Source organism: Sus scrofa, chromosome 5 (assembly GCF_054392235.1).
Source record: "Sus scrofa isolate SSC_HxYL_T2T_F1_AM1 chromosome 5, Sscrofa_HxYL_maternal_Yorkshire_Landrace_v2.0, whole genome shotgun sequence".
NCBI lineage: Eukaryota > Metazoa > Chordata > Mammalia > Artiodactyla > Suidae > Sus > Sus scrofa.
In genome coordinates this window covers 21,315,807-21,337,709 of record NC_139387.1, presented here as the reverse complement: position 1 = coordinate 21,337,709, position 21,903 = coordinate 21,315,807, and the positions used below count along the sequence as shown (strand labels likewise).

General features: G+C 52.0%; 1 protein-coding gene across 4 annotated transcripts; it reads left to right on the top strand.

Annotated features, from left to right (window-relative positions):
• The first annotated feature begins 51 nt into the window (after window positions 1-51).
• On the top strand, window positions 52-19,626 carry CALCOCO1 (calcium binding and coiled-coil domain 1). Of its 4 annotated transcripts, none has more exons than XM_021091721.2 (16): window positions 52-99; window positions 2,268-2,444; window positions 2,776-2,878; window positions 3,783-3,973; window positions 6,520-6,678; window positions 7,329-7,477; window positions 11,253-11,343; window positions 14,296-14,451; window positions 14,655-14,909; window positions 15,391-15,516; window positions 15,975-16,070; window positions 16,428-16,536; window positions 16,796-16,995; window positions 17,373-17,479; window positions 17,853-17,924; window positions 18,560-19,626. In XM_021091721.2, the coding sequence occupies exons 2-16, from the start codon at window positions 2,289-2,291 to the stop codon at window positions 18,735-18,737; spliced, it is 2,148 nt and encodes a 715-aa protein (XP_020947380.1). In that variant the 5' UTR covers window positions 52-99; window positions 2,268-2,288; the 3' UTR covers window positions 18,738-19,626. The 4 variants fall into 4 exon arrangements, with proteins under 4 accessions (XP_020947380.1, XP_020947379.1, XP_020947382.1 ...); XM_021091720.2 differs by having other exon boundaries at window positions 2,265-2,444; XM_021091723.2 differs by lacking the exon at window positions 17,853-17,924.
• The last annotated feature ends 2,277 nt before the right edge of the window (window positions 19,627-21,903 follow it).

The following is a 21,903-nucleotide window of genomic DNA, read 5'->3' as shown; positions in this document are numbered from 1 at the left end:
CAGAAGCCCTCGCGTCCACCCTTCTCCCTCCCCTCCTGGAGTCGGAGTGCTGTTTTTGTTGTTGGTGAAAGGTGAGGGAACAGCTGATCCGTCTGTGGGGTAAGAAACTTGGCCTAATTTGGGGGCGGTTTTATGGGGGGCCACCCCACTTTCAAGCCTGTGAAAGGATCATCTAAGGGAACCGGTAAAGGCGGGTGGAGGAGCGTTTGGGTGTTAACACTTTCCGTACTGGAGAAACCACCCCCACAGTTTTGAGAGTTCTTGGTCTCAGGGGGGCCGTGATCAAGGGGATACCCAGTCACTGTTCTCGCCTCCATCTCAGTCCTTCTTTATAAAGCTTGAAACGCTTAAGGGAGTTGAGGGAGGCCGAAGTCTGCTTATTCTCAGCCAGGCAAGACTTGGCCTCACAAACCTTCCCGTTCCCCTCTCCCCCAGCCACCCTCCGCCCCACCTCAATCTAAAGGCCTTTATGCCACTGAATTCCTGAAGGAAAACATTACAAGGTGTAGAATGTCAAAAGAACTCTGAAGCCCTACAGCGTGGGGGGATGAGACACCCCCCCCCCCCCCCGCGCAAAGCAAACAACCGAATCAGGCTACACATACACACTTCAGGTGCCCAGTGCTCTCTTTCAGGCCTGGGGATATTTCCAGCTGTTAGGAATTTTTTTTGTAGGGAGTATATGGGGTTCCCCCGGCTTAGATCTTTGAGGACAATTCACCCCCTCCTGGAAAGCCAGAAGAATTGTATTTAGAAAAAACATGGGCTGGTTTTAAGTAAGGATTTTTCAGAGATAAAAATTCAGAGAAACCTCTTGTCCTCAATTCAGTCTCTATTTTGGAGGAAGAAGTAGCTTCTTTCTGTAGAGCTGGCCCATCTTGCCTTCTCTAAGGCGTTTTTGTCTTCTTTTAAAGTCTCTACCCACCTGACTTCAGCCTCAGTGTGGGTTTGTGGTGTTTGGGGGCGTGCATATGACTAGTGCCTGTGGCTGACACAGGAGGAAGATTAGTGAGCTAGAGAGGAGAAATGACAAGGGCCATCTCACAGGCCTGGCCTGAGGATTCTCTTGATTGTTATCCTTCTTCGTCCCACCCCCATTCTTTCCAGTGAATTTTCCCCACCTAGCTTGGAACATCTCTTCCTCTCAATCCCTCCTATAGCATGCCTCCAACTACCAATCTGAGCAGCTGGAAGGATTAAGGCACTTGGAATTAAGGCTTAGGGGAGCAGAGAGAAAATGGGTAGGGAAATACGAGAGCTGGGTTCACATAGAGTCAGACCAGTAGATTTCTAACCCTGCTCCTGGCAAGACCTGAAGAGAAGAATGTGAGGTTCTTTTGGAACTCTCTTTCCTTCTCTCAACATCATGTGTACCTTTCCCCATCCCAAGGCCCCTTACTTCAGTCTGTCCCTGCCCCAGGGGTGGGGCTTTCCTGGCTCCAGGCCCCCACATTCCATCTCCCCACAGCACCACGTTCCTGCTGAGTGTTTCACTCCACCCTTGAAGCAGCCGCCTCCAGCATTCTTGACTTCCTGGAGTAATGATTGAAAACCTGTCTTTCCTTATATCCTCCTTTTTGCTTTGTCTCTTGGATGAGAGTGCAAGCTTTTTTTTTTTTTTTTTTTTTAATCCATGGTAGATGACTGAGAGACAGAAAAATGAGAGGTCAGGGGCTTGGGAACTGGGCTATTCGTTCCCCCAGCCTTATTCCAGCTCTGAAGACTCACTCATTCCTTTCAGGGATAAGTTCAGGTGTCATAAATCATTCCCGGGTAGAGCTTGAGTGGGCAAGGAGACCCATTCAGGATGCCGGGGCGCTGCACCTCATTTGGAGTTTGAATTCAAGTGTCAGAAGATGGGTGGGTGGGAAATGGGACGAAAAGATGAGGCTGAAGCATTTGGAACGTTCAAGACTGTTAAGAGATGGAAAAGGCAAGACTAAGGGAGGCAGAGACTGAGGTTTGGTCAATGCACCTGTGAAGAGGGAGTCTCGAAATTAGAGCGATCCCTCTAGGAGGGGGTCTGTGATCAGAGAAGTTTCAGTGGGAGACAGGATGGAATCTGACCCAGAAGGCCAGACCTGTGCCCTCAAGACTAAGATTGATACCTTTAAAGGGTCCTATAACCCTCAGGGGCTGGAAACCAGATGTACCTATACCTCTAGGTATTGTGGCAGGAGCTGGGGGTAAGTAGGGACAGAGTTGGGAGGGGGGCAGAGAGGTGGAGGAGAGAGACTTTAGGGTATTAAATCGTTATTTCATAGGAGGGCAGACATCTGGAGGGCAGAATGGAAGAATCATCACTAAGCCGGGCACCATCCCGGGGTGGAGTCAGCTTTCTGAACGTAGCCCGGACCTACATTCCCAACACCAAGGTGGAGTGTCACTACACACTTCCCCCAGGCACCGTGCCCAGTGCCAGCGACTGGATTGGCATCTTCAAGGTATCCCTGGAACCCTTTTGGCTCAGGTTTAGGGGCCACGGGTTGGTTGGAGTGATTTGGGAACGATTTGGCTCCTGGCTCCTCAATCTCATGATGGCAGAAAAGAAGGGAGAAAGATGTCACAGATGACAGAGGCCATCTGTGTGAGCAAAGCCCATCTTCTCCCCGTCTTAGCCTTGCTCTTTCCTGACGCACCATCCCTCCACCTTCCCGTCTCTCACATCCTTGCCACTGCAACACCATCCTCCCCGCCCCCGGTCCCCTGCCCTTTTCCCCGCTCACAGCTGGTGGTGCCATCACCATACCCCTCTCCCACGGTGGGCTTTCACAGGTGGAGGCTGCCTGCGTTCGGGATTACCACACGTTTGTGTGGTCCTCGGTGCCTGAAGGTGTAACTGATGGTTCCCCCATCCACACCAGTGTCCAGTTCCAAGGTACAAGGGAAGGTGGAAAACCGGGAGGGACGAGTAAGGGGGTGGAAGTTTGGAAGACAGTGGTGGGCTCAGCAGATACAGAATCATGGGATTTTCACAGATTCAGGGATTCAGGCAGGGAAGGAACTGTTGAGGGCCACTAATCCCGCCTCCTACGGAATGTGGAATTAGAGGCTGGGGAAGAGAGAAAAGTGGCATCTTATATTAACCAAAAGATGGTCATTCAGTTCTGAAAGACCTGGGTTCGAATCTCAGCACTAATACTTAACAAGCTGTTCGACCTTTCGCAAGTTACTTATCTTCTCTGTATCTTAACAGTAAAAGGTGGGAGTTCCTGTTGTGGCTCAGCAGTTACAAATCCAACTAGTATCCATGAGGACACGGGATCAATCCCTGACCTCATTCACTGGGTTAAGGATCCAACGTTGCCATGGCTGTGGCATAGGCTGGCAGCTGCAGCTCCGATTCAGCTGCTAGCTTGGGAACTTCCATGTGCCGCTGGTGTAGCCCTAAAACACACATACACAAAAAAAAAAAAAAAAAAAAAAAAAAAAAACAGTAAAAGGCGATGCCAGGCGTGCAGGGTCAATATAAAGATTTTAAATGATACAGATAGAGCTGTTAGCAAAATGCCTGGTACATAATGGACACCATTACCCGTAAGTGGTAACTGGTATTGTGTTGTTGTTACTGAAGAGAGTAGGTTTGGGAAAGAGAGGGCTAGGCAGAAAAGAAGGAGAAGAGTATCTCAGGGATCAGAAAGAGCCTGTGGGAGGCAGAGGGGAGAGGAAAGCAGTCTGTGGCACAGGGAGCAAGGCACTGGAACCCCTTGATGATAAGACACACCAAGGAAGGGGGGACCTGCTGCGCCCTTGAGGTCCTGGGTCTGTTCTTCTTCCCGCAGCCAGCTACCTGCCCAAACCGGGAGCCCAGCTCTACCAGTTCCGGTATGTGAACCGCCAGGGCCGGGTGTGTGGGCAGAGCCCCCCTTTCCAGTTCCGCGAGCCCCGGCCCATGGATGAACTGGTGACCCTGGAGGAGACTGACGGGGGCTCTGACATCCTGCTGGTTGTCCCCAAAGCAACTGTGCTGCAGGTGAGAACAGAACAACAGAGCTACTCCCGGGCTAGGGCGCAGGAGGATAGCATCATAAGGGGCCCCTTCCCGCTTCACCCGCCCCTCACTGTAGCCTCAACCAAAGACCTCAGTGGGAATTACCCAAGGCCTTGCCTTCACGACAGTCTCAGTCCAACACAGACAGACATGGACACGTAGGGTAGGAGAGCAAGCCACCCACAAGCCAGTGTCACCCAAGATTTCATAAGAACATTTTTTGCCTTCCTTCCCTCAAGGCTACATCCTGCCCTGGGCCCTCAGGGAAGATGCCAAGGGTAGAGGGAGGCTGCTTGGGGAAGGAATGTTCCAAGGAAGGGGAGGATGAGAGCTGCTTCCAGAACGAGTGAGGAGTGAGAGCAGATAGGTCGACCCAGACCTGTACCACCCAGTGACCGGAGCCACTACCCACACGTGGCTCTTGAGCACTTGAAATGTGATGGGTGTAAATTGAGATCCACTGTATGAATAAGAAACATAGTATTTTTTTTAAAAAAAGAATGAATTTCCTGGTGGTCTAGTCCCTTGGCTCTTTCACTGCTGCAGCCCAAGTTCACTCCTTGGTCTAGAAATTGTGATCCCACATTAAGCCACTGCATGCCACAGCCAAAAAAATACATGCATGCATGCACGCATGCATGTGCGTGCACATAATTAAAAATTTTTAAAAGAATGTAAAAGATTTCAGTAATTCTTTATATTGATTAAATGTTGAGATGATAACATTTTGGACAGACTGGGTTAGATAAAATATTGTTAAAATGAATTCCACATATTTCTTAGTATTTTTCTTAAGTGTCTACTTGAAAAAAATTTTTTTTTCTTTTGCTTTTTTTAGGGCTGCACCTGAGGCATTTGGAGGTTCCCAGGCCAGGGGTCCAATTGAAGCTATAGCTGCCAGCACCACAGCCACAGCAATGCCAGATCCAAGCTGTGTCTGTGACCTACAGCACAGCTCATGGCAATGCCAGATCCTTAACACACTGAGCGAGGCCAGAGATTGAACTCGCAACCTCATGGTTCCCAGTCGGATTTGCTTCTGCTGCGCCACAACGGGAACTCCAAAATTTTTTGATGATATATGTAGCTTCTATCATTTTTCTGTTGGACTGAATAAAGAAGAATTAGGACGTGGAGGCAGATGTTAGCAAGGAGGACTTCCTGGAGGAAGATGAGAACAGGGCCAGGTGGGGAGGGAGTCCATGCCCCAGACAAGAGGACAGGCCTGAGGAAGGCTCAAAAAGTAGGAACAAGTAGTTTGTGATTTCAACAAACTCCTGCCCCCTGGAACCTTCTAAACACGTGCAATCAACACAAGAATAGAAAGAAGATGTTTATATCTTACGTAAATCAGAGATGGGTGAGCTCCTACCCACTGTTCTGTTCTGTTTTTATTCATTGTGCTCATATAAACCTTACAGCAGGGAGTTCCCGTTGTGGCGCGGTGGTTAACAAATCCGACTAGGAACCACAAGGTTTCGGGTTCGATCCCTGCCCTTGCTCAGTGGGTTAACGATGCGGCATTGCCGTAAGCTGTGGTGTAGGTCGCAGACGCGGCTCAGATCCCAAGTTGCTGTGGCTCTGGTGTAGACTGGCAGCTACAGCTCCAATTAGACCCCTAGCCTGGGAACCTCCATATGCCATGGGAGCAGCCCAAGAAACAGCAAAAAGACAAAACAAAAAACAAAAAAAAAAACTCTCTAGTTGGTTGTTTGGAGGTGTTTGTGAGATAATGCCCAGCACAGAGTAAATGCTCAATAAAGTTTAAGGACTAATACTGCTCAGAAAAAAAAAAAAAAAACTTACAGCAGCCCAGGCTGAAGGATCATGTTACAGATGAGGAGAGAGACTCAGAGAAGTTCAGTGACTTGTTCAAAGTCACCTCACTAGTAAACATTGTATTGGATATTTAAACCCACATCTGGGGGTTCCCGTTCTGTGAGGACACGGGTTCCATCCCTGGCCTCCCTCAGTGGGTCAGGGGTCCAGTGTTGCCAGAGCTGTGCTGTAGGTCACAAATTCAGCTGGGACCCTGCATTGCTGTGGCTGTGGTGTAGGCCACCAGCTGTGATGTAGGCCGGCAGCTACAGCTCCGATTCGATCCCTATCCTGGGAACTTCCATATGCAGCAAATGTGGCCCTAAAACACACACACACACACACACACACACAAAAGACAAATGCAGATCTGTCTGACTTCAGGACAGGAATGGTAAAATGAGGGGAGCCATCTGCTTTGTCTGTGTGAATTGAAAAAGACTTCACCAGATGAGGGGTTCCTGCAATTGCTGGGCAAAGGAGGGGCCAGGCCTTGGGTGGGAAGAGGTAAGGGGTTGGGCAGTTAGAGTGCCATGAGCTGGTGTATCTGATGGATTCAGTCGCCTACCAGGCCTCTCCTGACACCTCCTCCTAGCCTGGACTGATAACTTCCCAGCCCTGAAAGGTATCTGCAGAGTGGTGGGGATGGGACCTCGCAATGGGCACTTCATGGGCAGAACCCCCCCCCCTTCTCATCTTGTACCCTGTAGAACCAGCTGGATGAAAGCCAGCAAGAGAGGAATGACCTGATGCAGCTGAAGCTGCAGCTGGAGGGGCAGGTGACGGAGCTGAGGAGCCGAGTACAGGAGCTTGAGACGGCCCTGGCAACCGCCAGGCAGGAGCATGCGGAGCTTTCGGAGCAGTATAAGGTGGGGGTTGGGCCTTTGGAGGGAGGGGCTTGGATATACACTTGGGGTCCAAAATCTGAACCCAGGGGAGATGTTAGTGGGCTGTTCAGATGATTCTGACATCAAAGATACAGATTTGGGAGTTACTGTTGTAGCTCAGCAGAAACGAATGTGCCTAGTATCCATGAGGATGCAGGTTCGATCCCTGGCCTTGCTCAGTGGGTTAAGGATCCCGCATTGCCGTGAACTGTGGTGTAGGTCACAGATGCGGCTCGGATCTGGCATTGCTGTGACTGTGGTGTAGGCCATCAGCTACAGCTCTGATTTGACCCCTAGCCTGGGAACTTACATGTGCCATGGGTGTGGCCCCAAAAAAACCAAAAAAAAGAAAAAAAAAAACCTACAAGTTTAAGACGTCACAAATAGGCTTAAACTGGTTATGACAGGAGCTATGTCCCAAATTTGTAGTGAGACTCAAGTTCTTGGATCACAGGAATGCTGAGTTAGGATGGAGGTGGCCATAAGCACCAGGAAGGGAATGTTTCTTTTACAAGGAAGGTGACCAGGTAGGAAGTGGATAGTCGAACGCAGGAATCCTCCTCCGAAGCCTTTGCTCCACTCTTTGAGAGATGAGTCTCACCTTCTCCCTTCCTGGGGAACCTTAATTCCAGGGGCTTGCCCGGTCCCATGGCGAGCTCACGGAAGAGAGGGACATCCTGAGCCGGCAACAGGGAGACCACGTGGCCCGCATCCTGGAGCTGGAAGAGGACATCCAGACCATCAGTGAGAAAGTGCTGACGAAGGAGGTGGAGCTGGACAGGTGAGGGGACCTCCTCGAACCCCACTATTTCCCTTCCCTTCCTGTCACCCTGGAACCCCAGCCTCCCATTTCAGGCACGCAAAACCTGCTCTCTGGAGTTCCTGTCATTGCGCAGCGGAAACGAATCCAACTAGGAACCATGAGGTTGTAGGTTCGGTCCCTGGCCCCATTCAGTGGGTTAAGGATCTGGCGTTGCCATGGGCTGTGGTATAGGTCGCAGACGTGGCTTGGATCTGGCATGACTGTGGCTGTGGCTGTGGCCGGCAGCTTTAGCTCCAATTAGACCCCTAGCCTGGGAACCTCCGTATGCCATGGGTACGGCCCTAAAAAAGACAAAGAGACAAAAAAACAAACAAACAAAAAAAAACAAACTTGCTTTCCATCTCACATGGTTTCTCCTTCCCTTCTCAGCCTCACTCACGGTATTCTACTTATTGGGGCTATCTTTTTCTGCCAAGCTGTCTTCCATATTTCCTAACCTGTTCTGTATTCCTTGAGAAGTACTCGTGGTTACTGTTTATTGTGCGGCAGATACTAAGCAGGAGCTAGGGGTGGAGGACTGGAAGAAGAGAATGGACGGAATGGCCAAGGCAAGATAGGAGAGGATGGATTTCAGATTTTACCCCAGCAAAGCATGAGATTAGACTCTGTTCTCTCTATTAGGAAATGTTAGAACTGGTGATTCAGAAATGTTACGGATCTCTGCCCTGAAAAAAGGTACAAATCATAGAATCTTAGCAATGGGAGGAATGTAAGGTATTTAAGAGGGTATGTGAGAGAAGATCACTACCTCAAAAGGTAGCCTCTTTCTTTCTTTCTTTTTTTTTTTTTCTTTTTTATGGTTGCACCCATGGCCTGCGGAAGTTTCAGGGCCAGAGATCAAACCTGCATCGCAGCAGCGACCCAAGCTGCTGTGGTGACAACACCAGATCCTTAACCTGGTGTACTGCAGGTCAACTCCAGCAGCCTCTTTTCAACGTCAGACAGCTATCATTTTTATTTCTTTTATAACGTAACTACCCTTCTATAACTTTCACTCACTGGTCCTGGTTTAGACCTTTGGAGCCACATGAAATAAATTTCTTCTGCCAGACAACTATTATTTCTACCAAATAGCACAAATATTGGCCACCTCTCATTCTAGTCCTTCAGATTTTTACATCAAATGACATAATTAAGTTTCTTTCATTCATCCCTGGTATAGATTTGATGGGGTTTTTTTAATTTTATTTATTTTTATCTTTATTTTGTTTCATTTTATTTTTTTGCCTTTTCTAGGGCTGCACCCACAGCATATGGAGATTCCCAGGCTAGGGGTGTAATCGGAGCTGTAGCTGCCGGCCTATGCCAGAGCCACGGCAATGCTGGATCCTTAACCCACCAAGCAAGGCCAGGTATTGAACCTGCAACCTCATGGTTGCTAGTCGGATTCGTTAACCACTGAGCCACGACGGGAACTCCTGATGTTTTCGTTTAAAAAAAAAAAAAACTCTTTAAAGGCAAAGGCATGCTATCCAAGACCAGGTGTAAAAGGAGGGTTGATCCCTGAGGCTTCTTCAGTCTAGGATATGTTAGTCTTGCCCTGGCGAGATACTAAATGTCTAGGTTCTAAATCACGAAATAGAAAAGTAGGGATCAAACCGAGCATCTGGGAGTTCCCGTCGTGGCGCAGTGGTTAACGAATCCAACTAGGGACCATGAGGTTGTGGGTTCGATCCCTGCCCTTGCTCAGTGGGTTAACGATCCGGCATTGCCGTGTGAGCTGTGGTGTGGGTCGCAGACGCGGCTCGGATCCCACGTTGCTGTGGCTCTGGCGTAGGCTGGCAGCTCAGCTCCGATTAGACCCCTAGCCTGGGAACCTCCATATGCCACAGGAGTGGCCCAAGAAATGGCAAAAAGACCAAAAAAAAAAAACCGAGCATCTGGAAAAGATCAGGGACTGTCTACACAAGGGGTCAACAAACTATGGCCCACGTGCCAAATCCAGCCTGCCACATAGTTGTTTTTTTTTTTTTAATGGCCACACCCATGCATATGGAGGTTCCCAGGCTAGGGGTCGAATCAGAGCTGCAGCTGCCATCCTACACCACAGCCACAGCAATGCTAGATCTGACCTACCCCACAGCTCATAGCAATGTCAGGTCATTAACCCCCTGAGCAAGAACAGGCATCAAACCCACGTCCTCATGGATGCTAGTGGGATTCATTACCACTGAGCCAGGACAGGAACTCCTGGCCTGCCACATAGTTTTGTATAGCCCACAAAGGTAAGAATGGTTTAGACAATTTTTTTTGTTTTTGGCCAGAGCATGCAGAAGTTCTCAGGATAGGGATCAAACCCAAGCCACAGCAGTAACCAGAGCCATAACAGTGAGAACACTGAGTCCTTAACCACTAGGCTACCAGAGAACTCCCTTGACAATTTTTAATGATTGTAAAACAAAAAAATAATATTTTGTGATATGAAAATCATATGAAATTTAACTCCATTGTTCATAAATAAAGTTTTATGGGACCAGCCATGTTCATTCATTTACGTATTGTCTATGACTGCTTCCACACTCCAATGGCTTGCAGAACCTAAAATATTTTCCATTAGGCCTTTTACAGAAAATATCTGCCAACTTCTGATCAAAAGTTTATTGAGGGGAGTTCCTGTCGAATCCAACTAGGAACCATGAGGTTGCGGGTTCGATCCCTGGCCTTGCTCAGTGGGTTAAGGATCCAGCATTGCCATGAGCTGTGGTGTAGGTTGCAGACGCGGCTCGGATCCTGAGTTGCTGTAGGCTCTGGTGTAGGCCGATGGCTACGGCTCAGATTAGACCCCTAGCCTGGGAATCTCCATATGCCACGGGTGCGGCCCTAGAAAAGGCCAAAAGACAAAAAAAAAAAAAAAGTTTATTGGGAGTTCCCTGGTGGTCTAGTGGTCAGGACTCAGCACTTTCACCACTGCAGCCCAGGATCAACCCCTGGTCTGGGAACTGAGATCCTACATAAAGCCACTGCATGCAAGAGCCCCACCCCAAAAAAAGTTTATCATCAATAATGACTGCTCCTTTTCTAGAAAAGGCTAGATTCTAGTCTAGATTTAGTGCAAACTGGGAAGCCACCAGCAGAACATCCCTTAAAATAATACGTATCGGAGTTCCCATTGTGGCGCAGTGGTTGAGGAATCCGACTGGGAACCATGGGGTTGCGGGTTCAATCCCTGGCCTTGCTCAGTGGGTTAAGGATCCCGCATTGCTGTGGCTGTGGCGTGGGCCAGCGGCTACAGCTCCGATTGGATCCCTAGCCTGGGAACCTCCATATGCCTCAGGAACGGCTCAAGAGGGGGCAAAAAGACAAAATAAATAAATAAATAAATAAATAAAATAATACATACAGAGGAGTTCCCACTATGGGGCAGTGGGTTAATAATCTGGCTTGTCTCTGTGGAGGTGCTGGTTCTCTCTCCAACCCAAGCCCTTGGGTTAAGGATCTGACATTGCCACAGCTGCAGTTCCTGGCCTGGGAACTTCTATATGTTGCCGGTGTGGCCAAAAAGAAAAGCAAAAGTGATTCATAAAGATAAAAGAACAACTGTTTATTCTGGATCATGCTCTGAAACCAGGAATCTTGGGTACTTGGGGCTTAGAACTGGATCATCTTGTTGTGGGGATTTGAGCATCCCAGAGAGAAGTGGAGGCCTGGTCTAGAGGAGCCCCAACAGAAAAGTCGGAGTCCTTCCGTCCTTCTCTGGTGATCTGTTACCTGACATTGCATCCACCACTCACAGGGTTAGAGACGCGGTGAAGGCCCTGACTCGGGAACAAGAGAAGCTCCTTGGGCAGCTGAAGGAAGTCCAGGCAGACAAGGAGCAAAGCGAGGTAAGGGCTCAGAGCTGGTTTGCTTTCTCAGTTGTCTCTCCAGTGTTTACTGAGTCCCTTCTGACTGCTGAACTCTAAAGGGGATAAAAATGTAGAAAAGACACTGTGTGCACTCTCCTGGGGAATGTTGGGATTAGTCAAAGTGGAAAATAACGTCACCAGAGACATATAATAATAAAGTGTCAAGATTCCCCACAGAGGTGGATGTCAGCACATCTGGGTAGGGACATTAGAAAAGGCTTTTAGGATTTCCCGTCGTGGCGCAGTGGTTAACGAATCCGACTAGGAACCATGAGGTTGCAGGTTCCATTCCCTGGCCTCGCTCAGTGGGTTAAGGATCTGGCGTTGCCTTGAGCTGTGGTGTAGGTCACAGACGTGGCTCAGATCCCACGTTGCTGTGGCTCTGGCGTAGGCCGGCGTCTACAGCTCCGATTAGACCCCTAGCTTGGGAACCTCCATATGCCATGCGAAGCGGCCCTAAAAAAGACAAAAAAAAAAAAAAAAAAAAGGCTTTTAAAAAGGGCATAAACTAGCTTGGCATGTTCAAACTTTTTTAGCAGTAGAAACTTTTCCTCCCCGCCACCCTAATTACATCTTAGGTGGAACCTCACTGAATGAGTAAGAGCCATGTATTATTACTCTAAATTTACTTTTATAAATTCAACATTTACTTATAAAGTAACAAAAGCAATTAGGTAGTTTGAGCTATACCAAACTTTGAAATTGGAGGTTATGGAGGACTGTTCTGTGAGCCTCAGCAGCTAATGTGTTTCTGTAACCTGTTGGGGTTGTGCAGTATTCAGAGCACCCTGAGCACCCTGAGTCTCATGCAGAAGCAGATGCAAATGATAACAATTTTTAAGCTGTCTACCTTGCGATCTGTTTGCTCTTCACTTCAATAGAAAATATGATCAATGGGAGTTCCCATCGTAGCTCAGTGGTTAACGGACCTGACTAGCATCCATGAAGATGAGGGTTCGATCCCTGGCCTCACTCAGTGGGTCAAGGATCCAGTGTTGCAGTGAGCTGTGGGGTAGGGCACAGACGTGGCTCAGATCTGGCGTTACTGTGGCTGTGGTGTAGGCCAGTGGCTAGAGCTCTGATTTGACCCCTAGCCTGGGAACCTCCATATGCCTTGGGTGGGGCCCTAAAAAGACAAAAGGACAAAAAAGAAAAAATATGATGGAAACTTTCTCCTGAGGTTTGCACAAAAATGAATTAACCTGGATGCACATGAGTGGATTGATGGTCTCCAGTGTGTTAACTTGTGAGTTTGTACATTGTTTTTTTAACCTAATTTTTCATAATTTAGGAGAAGTTGAAACCAGATATTTGCAGAATCTCTAAATGGCTTCATCAGAACCCTAGGCTTCTGCGGAAGATGGTTTGAAAACCATTTGCTCAGTAGGAAAGAGCAGGTAGAATTTGAGATGAAAGGGAGACCATCCTAGGACAAGAAGAAGCATGAGCGAAGGCATAGCATCTAGAACACTCAGGGCAGTTGAATGTGTGGGCGTAGAGTTTGAAGTAAGGCCTAGGTTTGTCTTGAGTTTAGACTTTATCTGCTAAGTAGTGAGAGGCACGGATGATTTTTTTGTGTGTGTCTTTTTGCCTTTTCTAGGGCCGCTCCTGTGGCATATGGAGGTTCCCAGGCTAGGGGTCTATCGGAGGCCTACGCCAGAGCCACAGCAACACGGGATCCGAGCCGCGTCTGCGACCTACACCACAGCTCACGGCAACGCCGGATCGTTAACCCACTGAGCAAGGGCAGGGATCAAACCTGCAACCCCATGGTTCCTAGTCGGATTCGTTAACCACTGAGCCATGACTGGAACTCGATGGATGATTTTCAAGTGGAGTATGTGTACCTAAAAAGATTAAAGTGATCGACTCATGGGGAGTTCCCTTGTGGTGCACTGGGTTAAGGATCCAGCATTGTCACTGCTATGGGTTCGATCCCTGGCCCAGAAACTTTCATATCTCCTGGGCATGCCCGCCCCCCCCAAAAAAGTGATTGCCTTGGAGAAAATTAACGATTTTCAGCAGTCCAAGCAAGAAATGATCAAAGCCCAAGCTAACGAGATCATGGCAACAGTAGAAAAGAGAAAATGACTGTGAACAAGATGGAGGTTGAAGAAGCATCCATTCTGGAGTTCCAGTTGTGGCCCAACAGTAATGAACCCAACCAGTATCCATGAGTATGCAGGTCTGATCCCTGGCCTCGATCAGCGGGTTAAGGATCCAACATTGCTATGAGCGGTGGTGTGATTCACAGACTCGGATCCTATGTTGCTGTGGCTGTGGTGTAGACCAGCAGCTGCAGCTCCAATTCAGCCCCTAACCTGGGAACTTACATATTCCTCAGGTGTAGTCCTAAAAAGCAAAAAAAAAAAAAAAAAAAAATCATCCATCCTATGGGCTGCTAGGGAGAGAACAGAAGCTATGTATGGCACCAGGGTATACAGCCTGAAGTCTTAGAAAATAGTACCATGGACAGAAACAGCAGCGGCAAGGACCAGGGTGGAGTAGGAGGTAGAATGTGCTGAGTGCGGGGGACCTGCAGGACACCCAGATTGAGTTTTGATCTGAAAGAAAGTTTGAGGGAGTTCTTCCGGCACAGCGGGTTAAGGATCCCACATTGTCACTACAGCTGTGGGGTGGGTTCGATGCCACGGACAAAGCCGAAAGAATAACTAAGTAAGTGGGGAAGCAGAGATAGGGCATAGGAAGCCTAGACTTGAGTAAGATCCCAGGCTGTGCCACTGGAGACGCTGGGTTGGTCAGGATTGGGTCACTTGGCCTTCAGAACCCAAGAAGGGCTGGCCAGGGCCCAATGCTCCAGTGTGTGTTAAATCTGAGGAGTGGAACCCTGGCCTCTCATCACAGAGGCCCACCCCCCTGGCCACCCCCAAATACATCTACTTTTCCTCACCTTCTCTCCTCCTTCATCAGGCCGAGCTCCAGATGGCACAACAGGAGAACCGTCGCTTGAATTTGGAGCTGCAGGAGGCCAAGGGCCGGCAGGAGGAGCAGAGCGCTCAGGCCCAGAGACTGAAGGACAAGGTGGCCCAGATGAAGGACACTCTGGGCCAGGCCCAGCAGCGGGTGGTGAGTGAAGCCCCTGGGCAGCGGAAGTAGAGAATGTTCCAAGAGCTGGCTGTTGATGGGTCTGGGGGAAGAGACATGGCTCAAGCCTCAGCAACCCAGGCCTGAGTCCTGATGCGGTGGGGGAGAGGCAGGAGCCTGGCTGCCGTCATGCTTCTCAAGTGACTCACTGGGACCCCTGATCCCATCTCCTCCTTTCTCCTGAGGCTGAGTTGGAGCCCCTGAAGGAGCAGCTTCGAGGGGCCCAGGAGCTTGCAGCCTCGAGCCAGCAGAAAGCCACCCTTCTTGGGGAGGAGCTGGCCAGCACAGCGGGAGCCAGGGACCGCACCATAGCCGAGCTGCACCGCAGCCGCCTGGAAGTGGCCGGAGTCAACGGCAGGCTGGCCGAGCTCAGTCTGCACTTGAAGGAGGAGAAGAGCCAGTGGAGCAAGGAGCGAGCGGGGTTGCTGCAGAGTGTGGAGGTAGAGGGCTGGGGGGACCCCCTGGCTGCTACCTCCTGCCCCCACCCCAACCCCTGTGTGGTCGGATCCCCTGAGAGGAGAGAAACGGGGGTGAGAAGCTCCGAGGACTAGGGGTGGGGAGGGGCTGTGAGCGAGGTACATGCACCACTAGGTGCGGCCCCTCCCTGGGTGGAGTGGCCAGATCCTGCTCCCCGCAGCACCTGCCGTGGTTATCATGTTGATTCAGACATTCATCACTCTAGGCACCCGGCCCTGCTGTGCTGCCCATTCCTGATCGCCTTCACTGGCCGGAGGCAGGGGTTGGGGGGGCCTTCCTCTTCTTGGGAGTGGGGCTCACAGAGAATGAGGAAGGCAAGAAGGGGAAGCCGCTCCAAAATACCCCCTTAAATGAGGAAGAGACACAGCGAGGCCGGTGCTCTTGCCAGCCGCCTCCCTTTTCCTTCACCTTTACCCTCCCGTGTTCCTTTTCGGCGCCTCCTAGGCAGAGAAGGACAAGATCCTGAAGCTGAGTGCGGAGATACTGCGACTGGAAAAGGCAGTGCAGGAGGAGAAGACCCAGAACCAAGCGTTCAAGACTGAACTGGCCCGGGAAAAGGACTCTAGCCTGGTGAGGTGCCCGGCCACCTGAGGGTCCCGCGCCAGCACATCCCGGGGCATCGGCGCCCCTTCCTATCTGGGCCACAGGCTCCCCCCAAGTGCTAGGTGTTCGCATCTCTGTTGGCCGCCATCCCCCATGCACGCCCGAGACCGTGTTGCCGTGTCCCTTTCAGCTCTGGGTACACATTCTGGGCCCAGTAGGGATGACTTGGGAGAACTCTGGAGTGCCCCTGCTATGACCCCAGCCCAGAGGCAGTCACTCAGGTTGCCCCTCAAGAGGCGGAGACTAGGACTCAGATAAGTGGGGGACAAGACAAGGAATCACAGAAGAGTGACAGGGCCTCCCCTGTGTGTGTCGGGGTGGGCCCAGAGGGTCGTGGTTCTAGATTGTCGTGTCCAGGTTCCTAGAGCCCAGGTTCTGGGAGGTCCATTGCAGGCTCCAGATTCCATCTGGCCCTCTCCCCGCAGGTGCAGTTGTCAGAGAGTAAGCGGGAGCTGACGGAGCTGCGGTCGGCCCTGCGCGTGCTCCAGAAGGAGAAGGAGCAGCTTCAGGAGGAGAAGCAGGTGAGAAGCCATAACTCAGGGCCCCCGGACGCCAGAGTGGAGGATGTGAGGGCAAGAAGCTTTGTATCTTCTTGTCACTTCCTGACTTAAACGCCGGTATCTGTAAGAGGCTACAACTGGGACTGTGGATCCTCTTATTAGCTGACTTGGCGGGACAGGGCAGGGTTGCTGGGGCAAGAAGGGGTGACAGGACTCCAGGGGGGTGGGTGGGGGTGATGATCTTCCTTAACGTTTGGCGAAGGCATCTAATCCCGAGGAATGCAGAGTTCTTCCTGGACGCCAGGGAAGCCCCTGCAGGGCTGCACGGTTCCCGTCTTCCCAGCCTCTCTCTCTCACCTCTTTCCTTCCCACCTCCAGGAACTGCTGGAGTACATGAGAAAGCTGGAGGCCCGCCTGGAGAAGGTGGCAGACGAGAAGTGGAGTGAGGACCCTGCCACAGAGGACGAGGAGGCCGCTGCAGGCCTGAGTCTGTACACATCCCACCCTCCCCGACCCCCACTCGCACCCCCGTCTTATGCTGCCTCTCCCCCGTTCTACTCCCCGTGATGGGAAAGCTCCACGTACCCCCTCTGGGAGCTGCCTCTGCCTTCTCCGTTTTGTCTTTTTCCTTCCCCAGCCCCAGACCCTGATTAGTTTAACTGTATCCCTCTTCCAAGAATCCAGAGCTGATCCCACCCTCTAACGCCGTGTCCCTCTTTCTTCTGTGCCCCCTCCCTCGCCTGCAGGCTGCCCGGTGGCTCTGTCAGACTCGGAGGACGAGTCTCCAGAAGACATGAGGCTCCCGCCCTATGGCCTGTGTGAGCGTGGAGACCCCGACTCCTCCCCTGCGGGGCCACGAGAGGCTTCTCCCCTGGTTGTCATCAGCCAGCCAGCTCCCATTGCTCCCCACCTCTCAGGGCCAGCCGAGGACAGTAGCTCTGACTCGGTGAGCAGAGAGGGGACATGGAGCAGGGGCAGGACCAAACCCAAGTGGCCCAGCCTCCAGAGCAGGGAGTCTTAGCCGTACGGGGCTGTCTTTGTTCTTAGGGGAGCGGAGGCAGGCCCAGGCCCTCTCCAAGGCCACCCAGTGGATACCAGCCCAAAACCCAGTCTCGCTCAGTAGCCTCACCGCTGCCAGCCCCTCCTCCCCACGCTCATTCTCTTCTTGTCCACCGGCCCCCATCAAAACCCTTCTGCCCACTCTTACCACGGGCCTCCGTGAACAATCCCAGTCCACACTGTTCTTCCCTCACCTGGCCCAGTGAGCTGCTCCCCCGTCTTGGGTCAGCACCCCAAACTCAACCCTATCCCTTTGGTGCCCAGGAGGCTGAAGATGAGAAATCAGTCCTGATGGCAGCTGTGCAGAGTGGCGGTGAGGAGGCCAACCTGCTACTTCCGGAACTGGGCAGTGCCTTCTATGACATGGCCAGGTGAGTGCCAGAGAGAGAGGGTGGCAGGAAGGTGGGAGGATGCCCACGGGAAGGGCATCCAGGTGAACAGTCCCAGCCAAGAGGAGAGGAGTTCTCCTGTGGTGCAGCAGGTTAAAGGATCTGGTGTTGTCACTGCAGTGGCTCAGGTTGCTGCTGTGGCACGGGTTCGATCCCTGGCCTGGGAACTTCTGTGTGCTGGGTGCAGCCAAAAGAAAAAAAGAGAAAAAAGAGGAGATACAGTTGTGGTTGACACAGAAAGTGACCCACCGCCCCAAATCATAGGTGCCTTCAAGTGATCCTCCCCCATTCCGCCCAATGCACGCGTGCACTCACTCAGAGGTCCCGCCTTTAACTGGCTTCTGTGTTGTTCTAGCACCATCTTCCGAGGAGCCCAAATTGCCCTGCATCCCCTCTCTCCTGCCCCTACCCCTTCCCCTACCACCGGGTAAGTATGTAGGCGCCATTGGGGGAGGAAGGGAGGTGACCAAGGCCCCTAGGGACAGGAATAGAGAGAAGATGGGGGTCCAGCCTCCATCTGGTCCCCCCTGAGATGCTGTCCTCCCTGCGGGCCCTCTTGGGCGGGGGATTCAGGTATCAGATTGCCCCCCTGCCTTCCCTTTTCTCCCCCCAGGGCAAGAGGGGACAGCAGGGGCAGGGGGCAGAGAGGTTTTAGCATCCAGCCCCCAGCTTTGCCTGCACGGGAGATGGGCTCAGGGCCGGGAGGGGTGATGCTGTCATCCTTCCAGGCTGGAGCAGGAAGATGAAGGACGATGTCAGACTCATTTTCAGCCTCATTAGGCAGCAGACGGAGATGGAGGGAGGAGAGCAGGAGCTTGGGGGATGGGCTCTGTACTAGAGCGACCAGCAGGGCCCGAAGAAAAGAGGGCACAGGGAGCCGGGAAACTAAGGCTTCCATTGCGGGGCGGAGAAAGAGAGAGAGGCTGAAAGAGGGAGGCCCCAGGACGCTGCGTTGGGAACAGGGTCACTGGGAGCCCAGGTGTGTGGGTCCCCCTCGCCGAGGTCTGCAAGCCAGGACAGCAGCCGAGCACTGACCCTCCCCTCTCCCCCGTCTCTCTCTAGTGGCTTTGCGGTGGGTCCCTTGTCAGAGGCCGGCCCTGGGGGCCCTGCCACCCCCCCATGGAAGGAGTGCCCCATTTGTAAGGAGCGCTTCCCAGCTGAGAGCGAGAAGGATGGCCTGGAGCACCACATGGACGGACACTTCTTCTTCAGCACCCAGGACCCCTTCACCTTCGAGTGATCCCCCTCCCCAGTACATGCACAAGTACACACTTACACACACATGCACACACTCATGCATCGCCCTACGCTTAGGTGTCACGCCTCTCTTCCCACATGCTCAGCTCCATGATATTCTGTTGCCAGAGAACCGCTCGTGTGTGGTTTCATCCAAGCTCTCCAGCTTCACCCTCTCCTTCCTGGCTCTTCTGTCCAGGCAGCGACTCCTTCTTGGAAGCAGTGGCTGAGTTCACCCCCTGAAAGCGGTTTTGGAGGAACCAAGATAGAGGAAGCCTTCTCCAGGGGGGTGGAATCTCCCCCTCCTGGCCCTGGTTGCTCTGTCACTCACACCTGCCACTGTCCCCCCCCCACCACTGCACGCACACTCACACACTCACACACACTCTCCCATGCCCTGAAGCCAGTTCCTGGGGCGCCACACCCTCCCTTGTTTGGGGTCCATGTTTGTTTACCAGAGTTTTTTCTGGGGCCCCCCTTGATATCATGACGTCTCCAGGTCATTTCCGGTTCTGAGCTGCCCTGGTTCCTCCTTCCGTGCCCCACTGCCTTCTGCTCCCATCCAGCCTTTCCCACACCAGTAGATATTAAGTTTGGAGGTTTCTTTTGTATTTTGGAGGTTTTCTGTGATCTATCTCCTGTCCCTCTCTCCTACCCGCCCCCCACCCCCAGTCCTCACATGGAAATCAATAATGCATTTGTGCCTTCTGTGAGAGATGGGGGGACAAATGGTCCCAGGTGTCCCCACTTCCCAGCCCTCCCTCCCTCCCTCCCTCTCCAGGTCCCCCCTCAGCAATAAGAGCTTCCCTCCACCGTCTCCCTCCCCTCCCTGTAGTTGGACAAATATATTTATATGATATGTATAACTATTCTAATAAAATGTGTTCTTATCACGAGGAGTGTCTAGAGCAAAGAAGGTCAAGACCTCTGGCTCTTAGACCTTGGTGGGCAGGGGAGGGACACCCCCCCACACATCTCCCTCTCCTCCCCCCCACACACACCCCTGCCAGGGCTGCCTCCTGGCGCCTTGGCAGTGCCTTGGCATGCTGGCCACCTCCAGCGAGAAGAGAGGAGGGAGGGACTTTTGTCTCAAGTGGGGGCTCTGGCTTGGGGATACTGCAGTTGCAGGAGGGGGCAAACTAATGGGGAAGGGAAGGGTTTAGCCCCTGGGGTGGGGCAGCATGGAGCCTGGGGTACTGGGCTAAGGTGCCAGCCTTGGAAGTGGGAGGAGGTTTCCACTGCGGAGACCTCCCTCCAAAGCAGCCACCACTGTAGCTTGAGCCAAAAGGAAGGCATTGCTCCTGTTAAGAATACACACCTTTGAGTATCCACTTCGTAAAAAATGTCCTAAGCCCCCTACCTCTAAAGATCATTTGAATTCCTCCCATCCCTGCCTCCCTCTCTCCCTCTTGCCGTCTCCACACACCCATATTTACACACTGACTCCACTGTCACCAAAATACATTCATCCACTCTAACCAGCTTCACAGTCTAGACAGACACACACACAGCATCATAAAGCACGTATTAAGGACCTGTGTGCTCACCAAGGCTCTCAGCAATGCCTGACATGAGCCGTGCCTTTAGCCCCCCGTTCTCCATCCCTGTGGCTTCCTTATCAGCTACCCCCCATTCCCTCCGGGGCCCCTGGGTGCCCCCCCCCACCATCCCCTCTCTCCATCCACCTGAAACCCTCCTGCTCACCCTCCTTCCAGCCCCACCTGGATGACATCTTACATCCTTCCTTCTTCCCTCACGTTGCTGTCTCCTAGCAACCCCATCTCGTTCCCTGAATCACTTCCAAGGAAATTAGAGATAATGGATCTCTCCTCTCTCCATCTCAACTCCTCTTTATTGATCCTCCTTTAATGAAAGTTAATTATAACAATGATTTAATTAATAGAATCCCTCTCTTCCTTTATTGCTTCCCGTATTAAGACTATTAATAAATACGAGCTGGGCTGACAGAGGCATCCATCACCCGCCTGGGATTCCCCCCATCCCTCCTTGTTCCCTCCCCTCTATCCCCTCCCTCTCTTGGCCTATAAACTTGCTGGGGTAGTGGGGGTTAATCAGAGAGGAATTATGAGCCAACAGCCCCAGCAGGAGGTGCCTTTAATGAAATCACATGTGATTTATGTCTGGGGGAGGTTGGGGAGGAAAGAATCTGGAACCCAGACATTCTACTTCCAGAAGGGTGGCCCCCTGCTAGTGCAAAAGAGGAGGAAGATAGAGAGACCAGGGCCTTAACTTCCTCCCCACAGTCCCTGCAAAGCCGCACACACCCTGACAGGGGAGCCGCATATGTACCTGCCCAAGGCCAATGACACAGAGGCTGCCAGACTAAAGCGCTTCTAAGGACTGCAGTGTGGTTCATTCTCACCTCTTTTCTTTCTGCCCAGCCCCGTTTGGGGGTTTTTTGCGGGGAGGGTGGTTTTGTTTGGCAGCACCCACTGCATGCAGAAGTTCCTGGGCTAGGGATGCAACCTGCACCACAGCAGTGACTTAAGCCACAGTAGTGACAACACTAGATCCTTAACCACTAGGCCACAAGGGAACTCCCCCAGTCCAGTTTTGCTTCACCTTCCCAAACCTGCCCGGCACTTCCCTCCTCCATGAAGCCCCCCAGGCCCTCAGCAGACTCCTCGACCTAGGTATCTAGAACTTCCAGATGTTCCGTTCTCTGCTCTTCGTATGTCTTCTGGTGTCCAGTCTGCACCTTCAGACTGGGGGTGGCCCGGAAATTTAGAGCCAGGTCTCTACCTCGCTTATGATTTGCCTACTCCAGGGTCAGGGGCATGACCCCTGGCAAGGGGCGCTCAGGGGAGAGTAACCAACCACGTGGACAGAGAGGGAAGAGAGCTGGGTTCCAATCCAAGGTCTTTCTCCTATTCACACCGTGGTGTTTGGCATCTCAGGCTTCCCACTCTTTCCCTGTTGTAATGGATCATCTCTTTCCCCCTGCTTCCCAGAATCCTTGCAGAAAAGGCTCAAGACCCTGGTGTGGAAGGAAAAGCCAGACCGAGTGGCAGCAAACAGAACTTGGGTGTCCCGACAACACTCCCACCTACAGAAACTCGGCGGCTGCCCGTTACCTATAGGAGCGCAATGCAGGCCGTTCTGTGCCCCAGCCCAGGTCTTCACCAACTTGCCTTTCCACTTCTCATCCC